Source organism: Salmo trutta, chromosome 24, assembly GCF_901001165.1.
Source record: "Salmo trutta chromosome 24, fSalTru1.1, whole genome shotgun sequence".
In the NCBI taxonomy this organism is placed as follows: domain Eukaryota; kingdom Metazoa; phylum Chordata; class Actinopteri; order Salmoniformes; family Salmonidae; genus Salmo; species Salmo trutta.
The window spans coordinates 645222-664388 of NC_042980.1; the positions used below are offsets into that span (position 1 = coordinate 645222).

Sequence of the window (19167 nt, forward strand, 5' to 3'; positions counted from 1 at the left end):
AGTGTAATAGCCTACATGTTTAGGCGATGATGAACGAGTGCAAATACTGAGGAAAGACAGGAAAAAACACTCGAAATGCGCAATGTGAACGCGCTCAGATTTCCAACGACCCTACCTCGAGCCTACAAGCCCACTGTTGAAAAGAACATGTTGCATCCGGATTCTTTTCTAAACTATATCCATGTATTGTGCAATAACATCAAACAATGTTGTTTTTTGTCAGTAGCGGGAAATATTTTGCGTTTTCTAGTCGACGGTGGTTTTATTGAATATGACAACTATTTGGAGAGAAAGAAATGTCCAGGGGTACTTTGTATAAACATCACTTGCTTAGGTCTACACACCATGTATAAAAGGGATGCAATTTGGCAATGTGTTAAACCAGAGCCTTATATTAATCGCAGTTTTGATAATCCGGGCCTTCCAGATATTCTGTAACCTAGAATCCCCTCTCTCTGTTTTATTTACAGATGGCAGAAACCACTCAAATCGTCTTAAATAGCTTAGGCCTACTGTCAACCTGTGTTGCCGAAACAATACAAAACACTCACTATTCCAGAAAACAAGAGTCTCAGTCTGAGAAAGTATTCACAAGTGGTTGAAATAGATCAATACAATTGCATTAATTATAGGGCCACACATGCTCACCTCTAGCCTAACCGTGTCTCGGCATACAGAAGGCTCGAGCCCCGCTCAGAGCCGAGTCAAGTCCAAGTTCAAGGCTGCTCTGACAGCGCAACCCCCCTGTCTTCCCTCAAGTGCCCGGGATGGGGGAGGGGATTTTAGACTGTGTTTTCGGCCGTGCAGGGGTCTCTCTACCAAACATAAAGCCTGTGACAAAACGGTTAAAAGATACTGCCGTTTAATGAAACTCAAATTTAAATTGCCAGTCATTGCCAGGTGTTAAATAAAATATATATATTGAATTTGGATGCATGGGCGATTCTATATGGAGGAGTTATTGGTTAGCCTGCATAACATGCGGGTTCGAGTAGCCTGATGTAGATAGTCTTTCTACTTTCAAGTAGAAATACATTTTAGTTGAGTTTACAATTTGGCCTAACATGCATAAATAAACCTCAGCCACAGACGTTTGTTTTGTGTCCAGCGAGATGGTTTGGTTCTGCCTAGTCTACGCGTTAATGTTGCAACTTTAAATTTAGCCCGCCATATTGAAAATGCAAGCCACATTAGCAGGAGTTGCAGACCATACATGTTCATAAAAAATCAATTACAGGTCATGACTAATTCATAAGACCTGGTGCTATAGAGCTGACAGGTTTTTAAGAGGTAAACTCCAACATTGGGAATGATCTGAGGGCATAAAGAAACAATATCCAAAGCAATGCTTGTTTCAACACTGGAAGCAGAATATCATTTACATCGTGCAGATAACCCATAACCCAGCATGCATGATCTTACTGACCAAATGTGGGGCTTAGCCTGCTTTGAAAATAGGTCTCATATGAAAAAGCTGATCTGAAATGACCCGCCAAAGAAACAGCTTCGGGCACCAGTAGAGTGCACTGTTAATAAAAATTAAAAATCCAGTTTTTTTTTATGGTACTTTACTGTCAGTCACTTAGTTTTAAGTTACAGTATAAAACATGTAAAAAAAGAGGTGAACTATGTTTCACTAAATTCGAAATACATTTTGGTTTAACAGTGCATTACTGTAAAATGTTCAGTTTTTTGCCAATAATTCACCATAAAAACCATAACCATAAAAACAACAGGATTTTTTTTTACAGTGTGCCTATTCTGGGTATGAAGACATCAAGAGAGGGAAATGTTTTTTTAACACTTGCAACACTTTTTATTATATTTGTATGCAGTAAAATTCTTATCACAATAATGAAGAAAACACCTCTTTAACTTTGAACAAAAGCACATAACAAAACAACTGCCCCTGTTTAGCTCATAATTGTACATATTTATAGTAAAGAAACATTCTTTATAAATATTGTTTAATTTGTAGTAAATACCATAATTTAATTACAAACGGATAAATATGGCAGTAGATATTTACAAAAGGAAGGATGTAGTTACAGAAAATCCAACGGCACAACGTCTATTCTTCCAGATAGCATTTCACAATTAAAAACTTGCAAAGCACAAAACATCACAAGTTAAGCCCAGCAAACTAAAATATAAGCCAACATTCACAAGCAAAATATGGTGGACTGTTTTGAGTTAAGTGTTAACTTTGGCACTCTTTCCAGTTTATAGATGTTTAGTATAGTTACAATCAATTTGCCTTAGGATCACAATATTTAACATCATAATACAACTTGAATCGTAATATGTGCACTAAAAGTCCAGTTAGAGAAATAGCTACCATTGAAGGAACATCTATACACCAAAGAACGACAAAAATCTATCACAACCAATAGGAAAGAGGGAGTGTAATAATTATTTACAAATATATTCAATGCTCCTTGAACATATGACATGTTTTCTTCTGTTGGTAAGTGAGTTCTCTTCCCTGGTGGTTTTAAATCTACTTCTATGCTTTTGAAGCGTTCATGGTATTCATGCTCTCCTCGGTGCACGAGTGTCCGAATCTCCTGCGCTGGTTCTGAGCAATGGTTCTGTATTCGCTGTTCGGTTCAGTCCTAAACATACCATTCACTGAAATTAGACGATAGGCTGCTGTGACCGTTGTTGTTATTGTGGACTGCGGACGCGGGTGAAAGATTGTTGTTGCTTTGGGTCTCGGTGGTGGGGGAGATTAAGCCGGGCGGTGTGGATGACTCGTAACCAGAACTGGCTGCAGGCGAGGAGTCGGACGCTGGAGGGGCCGCTTCGTGGACCTGGAAAAAGTGCAGGTACTATTTGTATATGATTTCATGATGGGAAATTGTGAAGTATGACTTCAAAGTGCTTCAAGAATGATGGGGAACGTAATTGTGTAGGCCTAAATAACAGAGGAAAACCAAATCCCCGACAAACATGTCCTAAGCACCCAAAACACAGACGTAAACAAGCCTTAGGCTACATACTAATATCAGCTGGAAAGTGAAAGACAAAGTCCATTTACCTTCATGTGTTTTCGTAGAGAGCTGGGATGTGTGTAGGACTTGTCACACATTTTGCAAAGATATGGTTTGTCAGACGTGTGGACATGCATGTGCTTCTTTCGGTCACTGCTGTTGGCAAACCGCCTGTCACAGCCTTCAAACTCACACTGGAATGGTTTCTCTCCTGCATAAAAATAGGGATAAAACAGACACGTTAGATGCAGTTCCTCAGCAAAAGCCTACAAAACGACTATGCCTTAGGCCTAATACTTTACGAGTTGCGTTCAATAACATGGCCATTCAACCACGACTAGCGGGTTAAGTCATATAGCTATTCGTCATCGTTAGTGAATGCAGTGGTGTTCACACATGCCTTCTATTCGGTTAAATCTCAGTTGTATCACCAACTTAATTTAAATAGGGTTAACTTTATTTGTGGGACCAGACGTTCTCTTTTATGCAGGAAATTGTGGGTTTTAAGAAATAGCAAAACATTTAGGCCTATGGCTATTTGTTTTGAATCATAGCAATTGAATGTAAGTAGTATGTAAAATTACTTAAGAATATTTACTCAATATCCTACTTCCAAAATGAAATGCAAAATTGCTTTATTAGGCTCCAGTATGACTTAAATATATATAATCAAAACGTAAACATCCCATGTGGGGCAAAAGCTTCTGGTGCAGAGGGCGCGCCATTTGATTCGAAACAATAACGAATTAGCACCTGACCAATTCCATAGCTGCATCCCCCCAGAAAATAGTAAAAATGTGAAAGGCTGGTAATGTGTGGACCCGAATGTCTAGCACCTAGTATCAATAGATTGCGTGAGAAAAGAAAAGGGCCATGACACATTCACACTCGCATGCGACTGAAGAGTAAGCACACCAAACGATTTCCTAAAACCAAAAAGCCAAACATTATTTCTCAGTGGACAAAATAAAATAACAAAATCGATTTTCTGAAAAAGAGGCGAGGCATTCCGGACAGAATCCTAAAAGCTCAGTCTTGCATAAACATTAAACCGGTTGACGAGATTTACGCTACTATAGCCTACTCCGCGCAAGCAATGGACTGCTTAACCTCGCCTTTGAACCATTTTAAAGTTGACGAACCACAAAACCTCAAAAGCATATTACATAATTTAGCAAATTGCTGCGAGACATTTCGTTTCTTCAAAACTGTGTAAACGCTAATAGTTTCCAGACTCGCCAGCTATGTGATTAGGGTACTATTGGAAAATCGAATCCACACTTTAGGCTATATATTTTTTTTTAGATCTAAATCTACTTTGACCATAGATGTGAATGTCTACTTTGGCAGTCTAAAAATACCACTATTGATTAAATATCGACTGGGGTATTTTGGCGACGAGAAAAGGCGCTTTTTGCAGGCTATAGGCTACAATTGGCTATGATGAAATAAAGCATGGCGCATTGGGTGAATTCTAAAATGTGCAGTGTACATTTGCGAAACGAATAAATGCGAGAGGTAAAATGCTATAAATATCGTATAATTACCTGTATGTGTACGCTTGTGAATCTTCAAATTTTCCGACCTTGCGAAGACCTTGCCACATCCAGGGAAGGGGCAGGGGAAGGGTTTCTCACCCGTGTGGACCCGAATGTGATTCACCAGTTTGTATTTCGCCTTAAACGGTTTGCTCTCGCGGGGGCACTCTTCCCAAAAGCAAATGTGGTTGCTCTGCTCCGGTCCTCCGACGTGCTCCACGGAGACGTGCGTGACCAGCTCGTGCATGGTGCTGAAAGTTTTGTTGCAACTCTTCTTGGGGTTGCTCAGCTGCTCTGGGTCGATCCATTTACAGATGAGCTCCTGCTTGATGCACTGCTGCCGCATGTAGCGAAAGAAGGCACCGGGGTGGTGGTGGTGGTGGGCTCCCATGTTCATCCCCATGTTCATATTCATGCTGCTGTACTGGTTATGGAGCTGGGCGGCCGAGTAAGGGTCGGTCCTTGGGCTGGAGACCTGGTGGTACTGGTCGGAACGCCCAAAAACCTCGCCCGGTAGTCCAAGACGCATTTGCCCATTGAGCACATTCGGGGATCCGTGGGACCCATGCTGGTCGTGGATGCCGGGGAACAGAATGTGGCCTTGGCTGTCTGTGTGGGTATGATGAAGAGACCCCGCCGTGGGGCCGAAAATAGCGTGTTGGCTGCTCGCCGGAGATGATTCTCCGAAGCCTCGGCTGCGAAAGAGAAAGTCCCTGGTGGAGTTGAACGGGGAACTCGCGTACGAGGTGACATGGGCTGCATGAGCCCCCAAAGCCCCTGCGGGGTAGCCAGGCGCCTGGGAGGTGAAGGCAGAGCTCTGTCCCGGAGAAAGATCATGGTTCAGTTTAAACGCACCCATGTGTGCCGAGTCGACGAAGCTATTTTGTGCTAAACTCAAGTCTCTCTCCTGCATCTCGCTTGCTGAGTGATGCCTGGCAAACGTGCCAACTCCCAGACCGGGGAACTGGTGACCTGCGTCCAGCAACATGGTCTCTCAAAGCGAATTTCGTTCGAATCAGCTTGTGTGTATAACAAAAAAAGTAGAAAAATTACAATTCAATTGTCTATTCAGTTATGGAAATTACAACTTCCATGCATGGAAACACCATATCAGGCGAAGCTCAAAGCGATGATCCACTCATAGGAAGAAAAAAACCCTATACAACTCGTCTTACCGAACACGTCTATATTCACTGGTAGTTAACTTTTAACAGCAACCAAAAAATCCCCATGAAACCAGTAAAGAGATTCCTTTGCGTTTTTCCTCTGGAAACTGGGAATGTTGATTGCTTTTAAACACACACGAAGAATTGAATAATTATCTTAATATCTGTCCTAGCACGAAGAGAGAGCGGGGTTTGGCAGCATCTCGGATTGTTGTTCCGATTTGTGTGTTTATTTCTTTCGCTTGCCTGTGTTTATTGCGGAGGGTCCCTCTTTCTCCGTGGACTGGCACTAGCTCCTCTTACGCCCCCTTTAACTGAAGCCCGGCCATTCATTCCACGCAGTCTCATTGGCCACTGTGTCTCATCAATCCCAGGTGCCCCTCCAATAGCAGGTACCGCTTTAGCGACTAATAGCTGATCGCCATTTTCCACTAATAATTGCCGCCTACTTTTTAGGAGAGGCATTTAGGGGGAAGAGAGAGAGAGAGGGAGAGAAAATAGTATCGGATATGATGCCTTAAAACCTTAATTTTATAGGTTGATGTATAACGGGTGGATTGACAATACGACATTGCACGTTGTGTGATAATGGTGTTTAAAAACCTGAGCTATAGAGTTAAAGATATAACTGTAAGTGAACTAGCGAATGGGGTTTTGGGGTAGAAGGTGGGGTGTGCACATGTCATTCATGTTAAACAGCAATAGTGAATTCATCATTAGACACGCGGATTTAATTAGAAACGAGAGTCAATCATTTAGCCAAACCACTATTTTATATATTGACTGTGTTTCTCTTACAAATAAATACAGTATTTATATGTGCGAAATAACGCACGTTTATGGGTAAATGCATATCACAAGCTCTGCTATAGAAAGGTAGGAATATACAGCAGAAACAGAAGCATATCAGAACACAACATACCATTTCATGAAATAGAACTGATTACACAGCAGACTCTAGAGTACTCCCTTAAAATTGTTGCTGATCATTTACCCCTATAAAGAAAACGGTGTATGTTCATAGCCTCTGCACCTACAGCCATCAGTGAGCTATAGACTCATGTAGCCTATAGCCTACGTACATTTGTTAAAGTATTACACCTCCACTCACCCGAGGTTTACATTTACCTTGTTTTCATAGAGAGCTGGGTCGGTGGTTTGTCCATTTTGCTTAGATATCTTGTACAGTTTGTCAGTCTTGCCTTAGCCGCCAAATATGACTATTGTTTATTTTAGCTGCAATCAACAGCACGAGCCTATGTTTGAACGTTCTCTCCTGCAAAAGCAAAAAACGAAATGCGTTAGATGAGTTTAACTATAGATAGCACTAATGCAAAACATATTGCATAGGCCTGTACACATTATTTCGGATTAGTCATAATTTGGTGAGCATTTGCCCTACACGTGGGTGAGTTTGGTGACAACAGAGCTTCATATTACAACGCAACGGGCTAATAAAGAAAATAGATCTCTATAGAACAAATAGCCTAGACCCAAAAGCCTAATGGTCTTCAATTGCTATAGCCGACCATAAAGTCTCACTCAATCAGAACAAGAAACCTCGCCGGCTGTTCATGTCTGCAAAAACATGGCCAGCTCACAATATTTGCTACTATCGTGAGTCTTTTCGTCCAAAGCGCGTACTGTATGGATTGCGTTCAAAATCAACCGGATCCAACAACAGCTGGGCATTGAAATGTACGCACTAAAGTGAAAGGAAGTTTACTTACACTTCCATTGAATTCAAGTCCCACAAGTCCTCCTGCTCCAAGACACATCAAACTGTCTCTTGTCCCTCTCGGCTCCCAAACACTGTAAAAAAGCGGTCAATAATGGGACCGGGAGTAGGACGTCTGAAAACTTTGGGAATCCTGTCCCTCTCTCAGCCCCAAAGCGGGGGCAGCCGTAGCGTTCTCTGCCATTCTTCCAATTTCTCTCCGCACCGCGGGACACGCAGGAGCTGATCCAAGTTCAAAGTCACGTATGCCGACCTCTCTAAAGAACTTCTTTATTTCGGTGGAAACCCCCTTCCCTGTCACTTGATAGGATAAAAATTAAAATAAATTAGAGAGAAAGAACTCAATCGGACCAGAGGCGCATATCTGTGGGTTCTTATTTCCCTCAAACTCAGGAGAAAGGGGGCTTCTGAAAATCCCCAAAGACCAGTATTTCAACAGATTACTCAGACAGAAAATAGAGGAGCCAGAAAGTCTTGAAAAGGGTTAGAAATATAAAATACAGTACAAAAATGTATAGAAATGAATATATTGATACCAACACACCTTTGATTATGCCTATTTTTGGTTTACAGAGAAAACAACTCCCACATAAATTCTAACCAAATATTCACGATATGGCTTATGATCTGAATATGTCCGACAACAAGGCTAGTAAATAAAAGCTTGTATTTCATGCCTTAATGGCGCAGCGCCTAACGCAAAGGTGAAGGAAACGGGGCGTATTTCACTAGTTCATATTTGACAATATCAATACGTTGACGCATTGGAAGGTTACTTGTGTGGTTTCCGTGACCTTGTGTGATTCATGGATGTTTGACCTATGACCCGTTAAGACCACATATGCTGCACTTTTGACTTCTTCTGTAAAATAAACCTTTTTCTATAACAAAGCGCCTTTTGTTTAAAAACTTTTAAAGATGTCGCTCGCTCCTTCCAGCTGGGCGTCTGAAGTAAGTAGCCTTACGGGCTTTGGGAGCGTTGTAATGAATCAGAAACTACGTTCAGACGGGTGCTCCTCGTTGAATTAGGCTAACAATATTCGGATATTCTATCGTACTTTTTTGCTTAGGCTACTTAAAAAAAACATCTAGCCATATTAACCATGGACCCTTCTTTTTACTAATATGTTTTGTAAAATAATACATTCATTCGCTTTTATTATACCCTAGAGATCCCATTGAGATTGGAATCGTATTATCGAGTGAGCCACTTGTTCGTAGGTGATAACAACAACAACATGTATCCCAAGGTGGTCGATAAATAGACATTTCTATAAATATACATTTAAAAGTTGCCAGCCTATACACCTGTTATTTTTATATGTAGCTTATCTATGAATTTGGTTTCTAAAAATGTCTAGGGAGGTGTGCTTCCTTTTTAGTTGAATTATGCATGGTGGCTTTTTATATTCTAAAAGTAAGACAGAATATACTTTATGACTCTTTGAAGCACGTATAGTCGACCTACCAATGGTAATTATTAGTTTATACCACAGGTGCATGCAGACCTACTCCCTTTTAAGTCAATACCCATATACGCCAAAGTTCTGATAGTCAATATCACGGATCATTTTACGCACTACTATTTATGTTGTTGAGCATCGTCCATGGACATTTTAAAAGCATTTTAGAGATTATTTTCCCTCTTGAAACCTAATAGATTGCTCCAATTTATTCGATTTTTTTTTATAATCTATGAGTGCAACTGTTGATTTTCAAGTCTTTTGAAAGTAAAAATTATACACGCCAAGAGTGACTATTTGATCATAATAATTTTACAGATTTCATTTAAATATGTTAATGTTGTAAACTTTTGGGTCAAACAAATGAATCTGAAAAAAAGGTAACATAAAGGTGAACAGATTGACAACTTTCCTCTTGCTTCATCCATGGCTAAAGTCATTAAAAGTGAACCTACGTATTTTGAGAGGATCAGTGGCAATTTGTGGAGAAACCATTTACACAACTCAACTTCCTCCATGCATGGGGCAATGCTGAAACCTTAGATTTCGAAAGTAATTTTGTAAAATAAATTGAGAGGTCTTAAAATATGATAACGTTTACCTCATCACATCAATGAGTTGGATACAATGTCTATGCGATTTGTTCATCAAATGTTGGCTAAAGACTAAAAGATGGACATGATTTTTATATGCAACATGTTTAACTTGTGAAATTTGGCACTCTGCGCGGTGTGTAGCCTACTTTAAATGAATTCATTGGCATCCATTTCAATAATACAATTCATATATCAACTCTTTTCTCTGGCAAACACTTGTCTTGTATTGATAAAATATTCCATTCTTTCTACAGTATGTGCTTGTAGGCTATATCTAAGCTACATGTATATCCCCATATATTAGCACAAAATAAAAGCCAAATATTCCGACTATGCTTTATGCACGAATTGTTGAACAGTATTAAACAATATCCAGTTGTACTCCTTGACACTTGCACAACTTGTGCATTACTGTATTAGGCTACTGGTCTATAGAGTTGCAATAGCCTAACTCAATAAATCAGAAACGTAACATGGACAGACGTCAACTGCATAGTAGGCCTGCATGTCACACATCAAGTGGACATTTTTCTAGCCTATTTATTTTAAAGAGGAAATATGCTCTGGCGGTAGGCTTTATTAAATATGATTGTATGCAAATAAAAACATGCATATTGTATACTACATAAATAAATACAAATAATAGACACTGAATTTGAATCACTACTTTGAAGTGTTGTGGACACAAGCTTCCCCTATGGGCGTTAGTCTCGAGTATAAGTTGTTTCAGACCATGGCTTTACATGTATTTGATTGGCTAATTATCTCCATTATTATTTATTTGTATTCATTTAATTTGACCTGAATAAAAGTCCATGTATTTGAGTTATGCTGAAAAAAAGTGTTTTCTACATTGTGGTTACGCCAATCACTGGAAAAGAAAAAGAAGAGATGAACGTCTGTATAGCCTACTGTAGACGTCCTACATTGTATCCACATGTGCCAGCCCCCAGTAAACACCGAGGGCATAAACATATTTACTGGTAACTTCGTGAGTAGGCCTACAACATTTTGGAGTCAACAGCGATAAAGAGAGCGAGGGGGCGGAACCCCGCTGAGCCCCTGCGCTGAACGACAGCCAATCGCTTCGTTCTCTTAACTGCCAGTCACCTAAATCCGTCCAATACCCGCAGTGCCATTTCTAAACTGTATTCCCTACTGCGTCCTCCAACTGTTGTATGTTCTGCCAATCGCTTGAGGACAGAGTGGGGAAAGGAACAAGCAGAGTTAGAGGCAGGACAAAATAAGTTATATAGACCGCTTATATACATATATTTTAATGTTTTAGAAAATCGCGGTGGTGGGGGGAGAAACAATAGTGGTGAGAGTGGATGGACTTGACAGTGTAGTTAGTAATGGAGTCCCCTTTGAGCAAGAGGAATCCGGCGATAAGATTAGCGGATTTGGCAGCGACTCAACCTCTTCCTCATCAGAATATGACAGGCTTCCCGGGGCTAGGGGGGCATCACCCTCACTCCCACCATGCTCACCACCACCCTGGAGAGATGGGCAACGACCCCGGAGTGGCACTCACTCCATTTGGACCCGAGCACATGGCACAGACAAATGCTCTCAAACTTAGCCCCTCTCAGCATATTCAGAGCTATCCTGAAGCCCAGACCGTCGCAGCGGCAGCAGCATCCTTCACTTCTACTCAGACCACAGTTGGTTACCCCGTGGCTCCTCACCCAGGCTACTCTAACAGCAGGGACTACATCCTCAGGAGAGAACTCTCAGCCTCGGCTATGCATGCACTTGGCGACCAGCATAGTTCAGCCTCCTCCCCTCATCACCATGGCATGTTCATCTCCCCAACAGGTGCTTATGGGCACGCCGAGACTTGTGCCCTTCCACTTTTCTCTGGACTCCACGACCAGGCAGCACCAGGTGCCCACCATCACCATCACCATGCCCTCAACGGGCAGATGCGTTTGGGTCTACCGGGGGACATCTACGGCAGGCCAGAGCACTTCGTCCACAGGCCTGAGCATTATGGACCTTCTTCCCTCCACAGCTACAACTCCATGAACCTCAATGTGAACATCGCTTCTGCTCCTCACGGAGCCGCGGGGGCGTTTTTGAGATACATGAGGCAGCCCATCAAGCAAGAGTTAATCTGCAAATGGATTGATCAAGAGCAAAGTTTAAAGAAGCCCTGCTCCAAAACTTACAGCACCATGCATGAGCTGGTAAACCATGTCACCGTGGAGCACGTCGGGGGACCGGAGCAGAGCAGTCACGTCTGCTTCTGGGAGGAATGTCCACGCGAGGGGAAAGCTTTTAAGGCGAAGTACAAACTAATAAACCACATCCGAGTTCACACGGGAGAGAAACCCTTCCCTTGTCCTTTCCCCGGCTGTGGAAAAGTGTTCGCTCGCTCTGAGAATCTAAAGATTCATAAAAGGACACACACAGGTCAGTGAAAGTGCGCCCGAATTATTTTAGAGCTGCATCAAAAAACAGAAATAGATATCTTTAATCATAGTAGCTTAGAAGCTTGGACACTGTTAAAGAAACTTTTCGTTGTAGACAACAAATATGTATTGTGAAAAGTTTTATTTTGAACTGCGTAAAAGTAACGGGAACGAGATTTAATCGAATACAACTAACTATTCATACAGTCGAGCCAAGGCATCGCCTGATTTGATGTACAGTTTCTGAAACATAAGCTTGTTAGACATTGAAACTAGACGTGGGTGGTTATGCCATATGGTTTGTGAAACTTGCTTACGTATTTCCAAGTGAGTGAATACCACGTGTAGTCCGTAGAAGACGTTTACGCCTTTATGGCTCATGTTACTGCTATGTTGATTTATCGAATCGTCGCAGCAGAAACAACCATCAGGTCAATCTCTATGTACTGATTTTATACGCTACTATATCGAGCTCCGGGTGAAAATTAAACCATCTATTTTTTGGTTGAAGTTATAACAGTTTTAGACTGCGTTGTAGGCTGATGATAACCACATCGAAACTTGACTAACAATAATTGCAGGCTGAAGATAAACAACAAAGCGAAAACGGGCGACTTTGCTTCCAAATTGATATACAGTAGCCTAGAACTTGCCATTATAGGCCAACAACAGCATGCCGCTAATGCAAGACAGTCTAAACACTTGTAGTGTGATGCAATACAGTATGCAGTGCCGCGCGTGCTATGTTACCGAATAGCCTGCAAAGCAGGTCAACTTTCCAACTTATAACTCACACGACTACTTATTGAAGATGAAGCCAGTGTGTCATTAAGGGCTGGTCTGTTTGGAAAGCAAATGGCTCCCAAGACTGGTGTGCCCAGAGGGAAGGGGCTGCTCCAACACCATATCCATGCTTTGAAAGCATGAGTTCTTGATAGCCTGGTGCATGTTTTTTATATTTTGAATTGTCCGTTTTACAATCATGAAATCATGTTGCAATACAAGCATTACAACATATAGGATTATCTTGATAAAAAAATAAATTAATTTAGGCCTACCAATGCACTTGTTTCCTCATTACTGTATAGGCTACACATTTCCCCCACGCGTTGACGCAGGTTAGCCCACGGGCCACCCTGTGTTTCATGTAAGTCAGTCAGTCAGGAACATGCCTAGTACATGTGGGAGAGGAGTGGCGGCGGGAGTAGATGTATAATAGATATGGTATGTCGGACAGGAAGCCCTTGCGGCAGAATGGGCTGCCACACCGACCATTTATGGAGTAATTACTGCGGGAAGTGCTATGTTACCAGGCAGTTAAGCGATGGATTCAATTATAGTCCTAGTTTGGATAGAGCATGTGGACGTCCATGTTGAATAAGTGGAAACATCCATAATAGTTTGTATAGGCCAAATGAAAAGGAATTGACATTGCTGTTTGCTGGGAATATATTGTTGATGTCATAGAAATGGTTAATGGTCCTATCCATTTGGTAACTTTATTATTCTCCTTGGACTTTGCCGAAATGTTTTTATAAAGGCCAATATAAAATGTCTTCATCATGTTTTTGAAACACAAAGTGCACATTATGTTATGGTACATGCACCCTTTCCGGAGAGTTATTGGATATGAGTAGCCTAATGATACATGTCTCCATCTCCATCTCTTCCAGGAGAGAAGCCTTTCAAGTGCGAGTTTGACGGCTGCGACAGGAAATTCGCCAACAGCAGTGACCGGAAGAAGCACTCACACGTCCACACGAGTGACAAGCCTTACTACTGCAAAGTCCGAGGCTGTGACAAGTCCTACACGCACCCCAGCTCGCTGCGAAAGCACATGAAAGTCCATTGCAAGTCGCCCCCGCCCCCTTCCGCCAACGCTTCGTACCATTCCACTACAAACCTTCTCAGCGCGCCCCTTTCGCCCGCCTCCGAACCGCACAGGAACCGGTCAGCAAATCTCTCGCCTCAGGTTACCAACCTTAATGAGTGGTACGTGTGCCAGGGGAGCGGGGGACCCAACCATCTCCACACCCCATCCAGCAATGTGCCAACGACGGACTCTGAAGAGGAGGACACTTTCAGAAATTCAGACCCAAGGACAATGCTCTAATGTTTACAAACAGAAGAAGAAAAATAATTCCCAAAATTGTCTCTCAAATGTGTATATGTGTAGTAGCCTAACGCTTCAAACACACCGACAGTGTTATTGCGCAAAATAAGACGCAGCATCATCTGGATATGTATGCAGCAACAGTTCCAACATTCACCTTCTGCTATCATTACTGTCAAGCTGTATACACATACAGTTTGACCCATACGTTCGATAAATCAACGTATGCACCACCACCACGAACGCACTGCAACTGCCTCTGCAACGCAATGCTGCAAGGCAAACGCAGCGTTTCATTGGAAATGAATGTAATTCTGGTGTACCAAAATGCAATGATACTGTCAGTGTGATCGAAGCGTAAGACCTAATAAGTGCACGAGGACTGTACTGGCTGTAAGCATATTAATTGGACTTTATGAAGCAAGAAATAGCGCTGCGGATGTCAGATGATGAATAACAACAACTGCCTTTAAAACGTGCCCTCATTGTTTCCTTTCTAAAGAGCTGAATGTATCAACATATCAACAAGTCTCAATATAGAAAAGCTACAATAACCAGTATTATTTGAGAAAAGGAAATCATATATTAAGAGGACCAAGAGAAGCCTAAATATAGGCTACTGAAAACATAAATGCAATGTCATTCGTAAGGATAAAAGCCTTTGGAAAAACACCTACATAGCCTACATATGCGGGCTACATTTACATGCATGCATGCATCTTTTAACATGATTAAGTCATAAGTGCTTAATTATGCTTACATTGACATTGTCCATATGATCGCAACCCCTCGAAGTGTAACATGTCTTATTCGTCAATGTCGAATCTCAGACAGAAGGGAGAAAACAGACGTTGTGGCTCACGCAAAGTACATGAGCCTTGAACACGAAACATCCCAAAATGGTGGTTGCATTCCATTTTTCTTCTGAATACCTCACAGTAGATGCGAGAACTAATGTAAACATCCAATTGAATTTCGAACACCTGCAGAGAGCGAGAGACATGTCGCACACACATGACCCAATTAAGTCATAAATAGGAATCAAAATAATCATGGCTAACAGCTAAGTGTCTTAAAGGGTTCATACGTAGTTTTGATATTAATACAATGACTAAGTTAGGATATATATTTTTTGTCCTAGGCTATTTAAGAAGTATTTAAGACTATATTTGATGCAAAAAAAAAAATTACACCAGTGTTTTTCACTCGTTAAAGAGTAGCCTACGAATAAGTCCTTCGAGACCATAAATATGTACACTGACAGGTTTTGTCCCTAACGGTCGGATTTGTATATAATTGTATTAATGCTCGTGATTGTTGTTCTTAGTCTTAATTACGAAGAATGTTGTTTTGTACATTGTAATTTATTTGCTGGTATTCATGTTGTACTGGATTTACAGAGACACCAAAGAATAATAATGTACATTTTGGTGAATAAGTAGTAGCTTACTGATGCTTTTGATCTTGTTCTGTAAAAGAAAAAGTATTATTGTTTACTTGAATATAGACAGTGTAAAGTATTATTCTTTACTTGAATATAGGCAGTGTAATGTGAAACGTCCCTCCTCTCGCATGCCCTTTGCAGTGACTGTGTTTTTCTCTATGAGGTGCGTGGTGCCGTTGGTTATGTTGGATAAAACGTGTTGATGAAACAGCTATGATTGTGCAGACCCTTGATGTTCGTGATCCAATTGACAGTATAAATTCAAGCTAAAGCTGAATAAACACACAAGGCCGAGTTAATAGGTGTTTTTTGGTTTGCATAATTTTATTGTTTATTCGTGGAATTCAGGAGGCCTGCCAGTGCCGGATGCCATTCCTTAATCAAGAAGATATAGAATGTACTTGTTTACATGCAGTAAATGCAACTGCTGGTCAAATCAGTTGTTTTATTTTTTTATTTAACTAGGCAAGTCAGTTAAGAACACATTTTTATTTACAATGTCGGCTTAGGAACAGTGGGTTAACTGCCTCGTTCAGGTGCAGAACGACAGATTTTTACCTTGTCAGCTCAGGGATTCGATTTAGCAACCTTTCGGTTACTGGCCCAACGCTCTAACCACTAGGCTACCTGCCGCACCTTGTATAGCTGTTATCACATGATTACAGCCTACGGACGATCGAAGTAACTTAGGCTACAAACACATTGCCAAAGAAAAATTCATAATTATTGACAGTTAAAGTTTTCACTATTAAGTAGTAACTCACATACAACAGGCCCAAGAAGGGGCTGGCATAAATAAACCAATCAGCAGAGCAAATGGGGAAACTATAGCCCCCTAATGTTGTCTCTAAAAAGTGGGACAACACAAGCAACCGAGGCATGAATCATCCATGGTAAAAATTAAATATAAAAGAGATGACAATACGCAGGACCTTGTACGAAGTATATAAAACAAGTCCCCGTCTTATTTCCTCCATTAAAAGGCAAAATCTCACTTTAAACGTCGCCCCTGTCCAATGTATAGAATTAAAATTGACCAAAGCGAGTCCTGCACCACTTCAAAGGCCTGATATACTTCTGAGCCGAAGGCCCGCCGCTTTGACACTCTTCATGGTGCGTTAGGAATTCTATGACAATTGGGGAACGAGCCGCTCACATTTGAATATGTCTGGTAAAAAAAACACTAACTGCCACTAAATGGACGATCATCAAAGCGCACAGTGCACCTTCTCCCCCAAAAAGCCTCATGTGTCGACACAGACAGCCCTATATTTTCACATAAAAGGGCAAAACAAGAACAGCCTGTGCTGTTCTTGTTTTGCCCCCATATATTGTTGACGGAAGATGGAATGCAGGGACACACTCTATTGTTGTTTTGCTCTTTTTTATGTGAAAATGTATGGTGCTATAAGATGGGCAAAGAATAGGCAAAAAAGGTGAATTTATACATTCAGTCCTACAACCGGCACAGGTGAACTTCAATTGTCTCAAATAGTGTGCCAATTACAATGAAATTAGTGAAATAATAGAATGCTTGATTCAATGCTGCCTTTGCACTCCATAAGTAACATTTGTGAGAGTGTTTAGTCTTTATCCCTTAAGCATGAGATGGCCTCTTGAGTCTGGTTTCTGTGTCATGTAGAACAAGCTGCATAAAGAGAATGCAAGGGTTGCGCATCCATCTCTGAACAGAAAAAAACACACAAACAAGCACCTAATCAACCAGTACAAAGTTTCATCCCACACTGAGTGAAAAAGCAGACTTATGTGTTGAGATGTAGGCTTACCAATATGAAGCACTGATTGCTATGACAATTGATCAACGCAACAAAAAAATTACAGAATCTCTAACATTAATCTCCCTCACAAGGCAGTTAAATTGACCTTGCTTGAAACGTTGGTTAAGTCAATGTTCACTTTTTCTCCGACTTTGTCAGCAAACACGTTTTATGGAAGACAATCAAGTTTTATTGAAAACAAGCAGTCGTGTCGCTTTTTTTGTCGCCTCTCCTTTTATCCATAAACCCTTATTTGGACAAAGGCGAAATCCTCTTCTATTTATTTAAAACAAGTGCTCCGTGAATGTTGCAAAATAAACACGATGAAAAATAACCAAAGAGATAGTTCCCTCGGCGTGAAAAGGGCGGACTTAATAAAAAGGAGTGAAGCAGTCACCGTTCAATGAGAAACGCTTTGAAGTAGAACTTATTATCTGAGGAATAGTTTTGGGTTGTCCTAACGACGGCACTGAATGGGAAAGGCTCTCCTTTGTCAGCGATTTGTTCTCCTTTAGTGGGATGCCCGTGGAAATCACTTACATGGCCCACCTTACCACGCCGCCTGCAAATCAGTAACCGGCCGAGTCAGACATGCAGACGCCACTTTGGCAAGGACAAAGCAGAAGTCGCGGGGAAAACGCCGCTTGTTCTCGCCCTCTCTCATTTCGCCCTTTAGAAGGGCTGAATGATAATTTCGGAGACGACCGTAGGACCAAAACAAATGTTGTCTTGTCAGATTTTACAAGAATTACCATTCTCTCTGAAGTTCAGCACACAGAGGATAAATACAATTGTTTGTGGTCTAGGCCTAGTCTTTTTGGCTATAGGCCTACTGAGTTTCTGTTCCCTTATAATATAACCAACTAAGATGTAGCCTATTTGGTCCATTGCACCTGTGCCTCAGATAAAACAGCAACATCTTTGCTCCACTTAAAGTTATGGCTCATACTTGATTCTTTACAAAAGCATCTCATGGGATGCCAACTTTATATATATGATAATTCAGGATACACATAAGAATATTGGGACTAAGAAAACAAGGTTGCCTACACAAATTGTACACTTCCCAAGTCAGTCGAAAAGCAGCACATTGCGACGGCTTTGCCCCGCTGGCTGACAGAAACGTTTCCCTCTCAAAATATCAAACATCCCATTCTTCATGTGTCTGACAACATAATTGTGACTAAACTATTACCTTTGGTGGTGAGACAGGTTTAGAATGTTTTAGCCTAAAAGCCCTAGGAAAAATAGTGAGGTTTACCACCTGAAAACCCCGTCAAGTGGACAGAATTTGGAGGGCTCTCATCTTTTTTTTATTTTCTCCCTAACTTTTGAAGCTGATGTTAATTAAAGTGATTGTAAGCGAGCAATGCCTCCCCTTTGTCCCCGTACCTCTGCCAATGAAAGGCGAAGCTCACAAGGTTAGCCTAGTTTTGTCTCCTTGTCGATTCAATTTACAACTCCCGATTTGTCTGGGATACACTTGTGTAATGATGCAATAATTTAAAGTTATTGCAAATATATCTTGTGATAAAATATATCATGGGATTAATTCATAACCAATTATGACAATATAACAGACATGTCATTAATATTTTAATTGTTCATAATGAAATACATTGCAATATATTCAGATGATTGGTGGTGCCTATTTTAGCAATTTGTTTTCAATTATATCAACAAGGACGTGAGCATTACAAAACACTTGTTGAAGACAATAGCGTCGAGGGATAGGCTATTCGATTATTCTACATTGTCGTCATTGTACAAAAGGCCATCAACATTTAGGTTAATGCAGATTATTATATGAAATATTATCTTGTTATTATTGTATGCGTTTCTATCTTATAATTTATTGCATAACAAATGGTTGTCATTTCCCCCCTGCAAAATGATTTGTCTGGACCAAGCTGCCATTTGTCAC

General features: G+C 41.0%; 2 protein-coding genes across 2 annotated transcripts; one reads left to right on the forward strand and one right to left on the reverse strand.

Moving 5' to 3' along the window:
- Positions 1-1790: 1790 nt before the first annotated feature.
- LOC115160581 (zinc finger protein ZIC 2) lies at positions 1791-6145 on the reverse strand. The gene is made up of 3 exons (XM_029710739.1): positions 4541-6145; positions 3041-3204; positions 1791-2813 (listed from the first exon to the last, which is right to left on the reverse strand). Exons 1-3 carry the CDS (start codon positions 5517-5519, stop codon positions 2616-2618), a joined length of 1341 nt encoding a protein of 446 aa, XP_029566599.1. The 5' UTR covers positions 5520-6145; the 3' UTR covers positions 1791-2615.
- A 4476-nt stretch (positions 6146-10621) lies between these two features.
- LOC115160582 (zinc finger protein ZIC 5-like) lies at positions 10622-15764 on the forward strand. Its single transcript, XM_029710740.1, has 2 exons — positions 10622-11909; positions 13582-15764. Exons 1-2 carry the CDS (start codon positions 10850-10852, stop codon positions 14019-14021), a joined length of 1500 nt encoding a protein of 499 aa, XP_029566600.1. The 5' UTR covers positions 10622-10849; the 3' UTR covers positions 14022-15764.
- Positions 15765-19167: the final 3403 nt, after the last annotated feature.

Bases quoted from the DNA above. Each gene is read 5' to 3' on its own strand.
- LOC115160581 (XM_029710739.1), bottom strand. From the start codon at position 5,519: ATGTTGCTGGACGCAGGTCACCAGTTCCCCGGTCTGGGAGTTGGCACG. The intron at 3,205-4,540 runs GTAATTATACGA...ATTTTTATGCAG, and splicing joins TCACAAGCGTACACATACAG to GAGAGAAACCATTCCAGTGT. The intron at 2,814-3,040 runs GTAAATGGACTT...CACTTTTTCCAG, and splicing joins CTCTACGAAAACACATGAAG to GTCCACGAAGCGGCCCCTCC.
- LOC115160582 (XM_029710740.1), top strand. From the start codon at position 10,850: ATGGAGTCCCCTTTGAGCAAGAGGAATCCGGCGATAAGATTAGCGGAT. The intron at 11,910-13,581 runs GTCAGTGAAAGT...CATCTCTTCCAG, and splicing joins TCATAAAAGGACACACACAG to GAGAGAAGCCTTTCAAGTGC.